Here is a 6000-nt window from a genome sequence, read left to right as displayed (position 1 = left end):
AAGATCAATGACTCATCCAATCTCATTCTCACGAGACTATAAACTTCATGAGAGTTGCATTTCTGTTCTGATGCATTCCAGATACTTAGAACAAAGCCTAGCACCAAGTAGGGAGCTAGTAAATACTTGTTGAATGAAAAAAAAATTCATCATTATGTCCTTGACATTATTTTAATAGCACTGGTAACTTCATGATAGAAATAAATAAATCACAAGCAAGTGATACAGAACTTGAAAAAAAAAAAAAAAAAAAAAGAAAAGGTTTCAGTTCTAAACCAAGACTGTAAAGAAAGCAGATTTAAGGAGAGTAATTTGTCTAAACCTAAAGATAAAAGCAAAATTTAGATCTCAAGGAAGGTAATTTATCTAAGAGAAGCCTTGCTTATGGCAGGAGAAAGGATACAACCATTAGGGAAGTCAGGAAAAACTCAGGACAGAGAACTAACTGAACTCAAGGGGCCACAGAGCAGTATCCACAGGAACTGAAGAGCAGGGCTCCCAACTGGACACCTAAGCTTCCTTATGAACTTGCAACTACATAAACAGTCAGCTTTTCCCCATACTGTCTTTGAATAGTCATTTATTATAATAAATGATGTCTAATTACTATGAAGAACACACTTAAGGGGAAAGAAAAGGGAAGGGAGGAAAGAGACATTCCATTCCCTAGCCCTAGGCACAAGAGAAAACCAAGTCACTGGACAGCACCAAAGTAGGAAAGATGCTGATTATCAGCAAAACACTGTGCTACCATAGGTGGTATCCGCGCTCCTTAAAGGGCAAAGATAAAACCATTTTTGAAAATCTAACCTGGCTCATGCTCAAAGGGAGATACCCAGATAAGCTGAAATTAATACGCTGGGAAGAAAAACTTACTATTTTGTGCATCTAAATAGCATATGAGTGAAGCTTTCTAAAAGCTTCATAGTATTAGGGCCAGAAAGTTATCCTGGAAACAAATGTTTTTCCCCTCCCATTAAACAGAAAGACTCATAACCTACACCAGGACACACACCTGGCACCAAGGCAACAGACTCCCCCAGACTATTTTCTGGGGAGGACATGGAATGTATTTGAAGGCCTCTATCTCAAATCGGTCATTATGTAATTAGGATAATTTAAACATCTTATTTTAACAAATTCAATGTTCCTATAGAAACAGTGCTTTGGAGTGACCAGTGTTAGCTCCTAGTATCAAACAAAACTATAACAACGTAGCAACAATACTCTCTCTCCCAACTATCTCTACCAAACAAACCAACACCATCACACATAATAAAGAACATCCTATAAAAGCTGCTTGGCCTCAGTAAGGCTGGCCATAGCAAGCTCACTGACAATGACACAAAACCAAGGAGGAGGAGGAGGAAGAAGTTGATAGGGGAAAGAACACAGAGGAAGGGTATTTTAAAAATATAAGACTCGAGCTATGCACATGATAATCTAAGCCAAAGTGGAGTGTTGAAGTTGTAATACACACTAGAATTGGGGGTAATACCACAGTAGATAGAAGTCTTTAAAAGATTCCTTCCTGAACCTCTTGTGCTAATTCCCCACCTGGAATTAACACACACAGCAGGATCATCATAATCACAGGACACAGATAACCACAGACAGACAGACACACAAACACACAGTCACATCCTTAACCCAGGAAAGTCTATGTCCTCTATTAGGGTTCATAGCACAATACCTGTTCTACTACTTTCTCAACTGTTCCCCAGGTAGGCTACCATGTAATAAAAATCCACTCTCTCCCCTAGTGGGGACTGAAGGACACCTTCAAATGCACTCTCAAGACCAGTATAATAATAAAACACACTAGCTGCTCCATTTTCATTCCACTGCTTTGAAATCTTGGAACCACAGGTGTGATACCCACAGAGAGGGCAGGACCTTACTGTGAAGTCCCCAAAGGAGCCTCTGCCCTCCTATGTGCTCCTCAATAAGAGCCTGGTTTGTGGGTCCTCTGAAGCCTCTGCAGGGAGGGATGTGCTAGGTGGCCACATGGGCAGGGGAAGAAATAGAAACAAATTCTCGAAGGATGTTTTTGGCCATTTCAATGTTGTTGTGGGCAATGACCAAAGCTTTCTGAATGTCCTGATAGGAGTAACCCTGATTCATGAGGTTCTCGATCTCACTGGAAAGCTGAGGAGAGGGGGCAGCAGAAGATGTGGCGGTAGCACTGCCAACTTGCTGACAGCTACCCGCTTTTCGTTCAGAGTTGATTCTCCGAGGGAATGGTTTAGGGGGCCGCTCAGGAACTTGGGAACCCTCAGTGAAGTCTAGAAGAAATAGGAAAGAAAATATTTGCAGATCTGGGGGAAATTCCCATTTAATGGCAGCAGTAACAGTAACATCAATGTGCTAATATCAAGATATTATTGACCTCCTATTAATTAGGGACATGTACTCTCCCGTCACTAGGCTGGGTTTTAGAGGTTCAAGGGCTTTTGGATCTAGCCATCTCCTTATCATAGTAGGAGCCACCTTCCAAATACACACCTGTTCTATCAACAATAACTGTTGCTATGAGCATATAAACATCTGCATCATGATTTATACTTAGCAATGTTTTCACATACATAATCATCTGGATTTTTTAAAAAATTCTTAATGGACCAGAGCAGATTATTAAACTCCTTTCACAAATGAAAAAACAGAAATTAGCCTAAGTTACAGGAAAGATGCCTTACCCCAGGTTGAGTGGTGATCACCACCTGTTTAGGCAACTGGATGCTGTAGATCTTTTTTCACCAGCTGTCCTGAAAGCTCTTTTCAACTTCCAAAGTGACAGCAACTCTGGCTACTGCCACAGGTGCAAGAAGAATAGCCCTCAACAGTCAAGGCCCATTTGGGCTGGCTCCTGGCCCATTCTGTGTGTTTTCCAGGGCAGCATGCCTCCTTTCCAGTGGGACAGAGCCCAGGAAAAAGGAATGTGTGGTCTGAACCATCAAGCTCAATTACTACTGTCACAGGTCTACTCGGAAGCGCTAGAAACTCTACCTACTCCCAGCATGGGAGGAGCCATGGTTTAAGGACAACCTCATTTCTAAGTCTGGCAAAAACCTGAAGAGCCTGACTAGTTTCATTTCCTAATCTGAGTGCTAGAGCCAGCTTTTCTTCCATTTACACATAGCATTTATTTAGTCTACTACTACCACCTACTGACTTACTGCCACCAGAGGGCATCAACTGCTTTGGTATAAATTAGGAGATAGACAGCAATTCAGGACAGGCTCAAGGCAGCCTGGAGACTCACTTGTTGAGGGATCACCATCCAGAGACAACCAGCCAAAGGAGGAGCTGGCATTAGAGATGTCTGAGAGAGTTCGGCGGGCCAGCACAGCTGGTACAGGTGGCTTAGGGACATCATATCCATCATCCTCATTTTCTGATTCCTCAGGGCCAGTGTTGGTGTGGGCTGCAGCCAAATTCCCTTCACCTGAATAAAAATTCATAAAGTTATCTTCTGCTGACATACCTCAACTTCTAAAACATTTTAATCCAGAAGCATCTATTCGTTCATACAAACACACCCATTTACTTCATTTTACAATTATTACTGTAGGATGAACACCAAGTGAGACCCTATTGATGGAGATAAAACAAAAAATAAAATGTGTACCAATCCTGTAGCTCTGTTGTTGAATCTGTCAGAGGTCACTCTTGCAAGAGTAGTAACCAAAGACTGATGCCAAAGACTCAAGTACCATTTTATAGTAATTCCACCTGTATGTCACCCAAGGAGATCAGCCAAAGGGTCCTATATGTGTAGGCTTATTTGAACTTTCAAATTGGTAAGCTAGTTAACATGGAAATTGAGCACTCACCACCCACCCACAAAAAAATTTCATCAATGCAATGGGAATAAAGGAGATCTGCCAACACTGTAGGTCTAGGCCATATAATACAAATGTCTCCGGGCTTTGGGAGAATGAAAAAGCACAAAAGGAACTAGCTATGTGGAAAGGAAATGAAAGAGAGAAAGGGGCTGTCCCACCCATGAATCAAAGATGTTTTGCCAAATGAGATTACTGAAAATAATTTTCTCTGTAGGCCAAGCTATCTCCTCAGCTAAATATTATAGGCTCATTCCTCTGGCACATCACTGATTTTTTTTTTTTTTAAGATGTTGACAGACCTTTATTTTATTCATTTATTTATATGTGGTGCTGAGAATCAAACCTAGTGCCTCACACATGCTAAGCAAGCACTTTACTACTGAGCCACAACCTCAGTCCCATATTACTGATTTTTGAGTAGCAGAGAAGCAACTCACCAAAGGTACTGTTCTCGGTGACAGGTGGCGCCTGGGACTGAATATTATACATTGCTTCATAGGTACAGCTATCAATTTGCTGGTCACAATCACATACTCTGAACCAGAAGGAAGAGGCAAAATGATCTTTATAAACAACTGTTACCTGCAAACTTATTGAGACTACCTTAGGATCAGACCGTGATCCTCTCAAGACAACATATTCTCTTTGTATGAATATAACTAGGAAATGTTTTAAGATAAACTCTTATTACAAGTTACAGATATGCATGTTTTGGAGGTTACTGTGACACTAAGAAAACATAAGTGGAATTGTTTATTGCTACAGGAGACTTAACATTAGGGACTAGATTTATCTTTCTGCTGTTAACTCTGGCTCTCTAACAGTGTGTACAAGTAACAAGTTTAGCAGGTGAAGGATATCAAGTGAATTATCCACATAAAGGTACCAGTTTTTGTGAACTTACCGTGAACTCTGGGAAGCCTCCAAAGGCCGTTTTGGTTCTGGCTTTTGAAGCCCTACAGGCCTAGAGGAGGGAGTCATATATTCTGTGTCCTCCTCATTCTCACCCTGATCCCCAGGTGGCAGTTTTGGCACAGGAAGAGGCCTGAAAGATGAATTTTTTAAAAAAGAAAAAGAAAAAGAAAAGAAAGAAAGAAAAAGAATCAACAGCTGGAAAAGTTTCAAATATGAAATAAACATTTCCAAAACAGACACAACTCAAATTTGACAAAACAAATATATGCCACCTAGAGAACTATTGTTTCTACTGGTATAGATAGGAAATTAGCAAAAAGCACACTAAAAACTCTATGTTCAAATGACCAAAGGTATGACTCTTACATTTGAGATGGGTTATACTGACATAGATACCTGAGTCTATGACCGTAACACCCTGAACACACCTGATTTAGTCTGAGTCAGGTACCTGATTCCAGTTAGTTCCAACCTCCAAATAAGTTCCATTATAGTATCTCAGTTTGAAAGCTACTACTTTAGTTTTTCTTTCACTGGGTATGAAATAAAAAATGGTAGGCATCATTTTTTCATATCTTAGGAATGTATACCAAATTCCAATTCTAAAGTCTACAAATGGTTTCAAAGAACACATGGCTGGTCCAAATCTTTCTTACATATTACCTTAGAGTATAAATACTTTTTCTCTTCAATATTTGACATTAAAAAAAAAGTCTAAAATAAAAATAAAAAGTAACTTGGCAGTTACCATTAATTTTGGGACTAGGCCCCAGGTTTCTGATTTCAGAGATCTTGTGCTTACCCCCATACATGAAGCTTTTGAAACAAATTGCCACCCTACCCTATGAAAGGAGATTTAAGACAAAACACCAACCAACTGTGTAAGAAAAACACACTGCTGGGTGTGGTGGCACCCGCCTGTAATTCCAGCAACTCAGGGGGCTGAGCCCTAAGCAATTCAGTGAGACCATGTCTCTAAATATAATATGAAAAAGGGCTGGGGACGTGGCTCAGTGGTTAAGGGCCCCAATTTCCAGTACCCTCCCCCCCAAAAAAAAGGAAACAAAGAAAGAAACAAACATGCACACACACAAATTGCCTCATGGAGTATGAATTTATCAGTGTTTATCCTCTTTTTCATAGCATATTCTAAATTCTCTACAAAGATCACCTCTTACATTTATTTGTCCTTCTTTATTTAATGTTTAATTTTCCTGATTAAATCTCACGTAAGGTTTTT

General features: G+C 40.1%; 1 protein-coding gene across 2 annotated transcripts in view; it reads right to left on the bottom strand.

Moving 5' to 3' along the window:
• Positions 1-261: 261 nt before the first annotated feature.
• CBL (Cbl proto-oncogene) overlaps positions 262-6000 on the bottom strand; it is a 100772-nt gene continuing 95033 nt past the window's right edge. For both annotated transcript variants that reach the window (XM_079103874.1, XM_079103875.1), the window contains 4 exons: positions 4750-4890; positions 4283-4380; positions 3263-3445; positions 262-2285 (listed from right to left, as the gene is read on the bottom strand). In XM_079103874.1, the coding sequence (XP_078960000.1) occupies positions 1996-2285; positions 3263-3445; positions 4283-4380; positions 4750-4890 (712 nt within the window). In that variant the 3' untranslated portion in view covers positions 262-1995. The remainder of the gene's footprint in view (positions 2286-3262; positions 3446-4282; positions 4381-4749; positions 4891-6000) is intronic.

This window comes from Sciurus vulgaris, assembly GCF_902686455.1.
Source record: "Sciurus vulgaris genome assembly, chromosome: 11".
NCBI classification, from domain to species: Eukaryota; Metazoa; Chordata; class Mammalia; order Rodentia; family Sciuridae; genus Sciurus; species Sciurus vulgaris.
The sequence above is the reverse complement of the archived record's forward strand: the minus strand, read 5'-3'. Positions and strand labels throughout refer to the sequence as shown.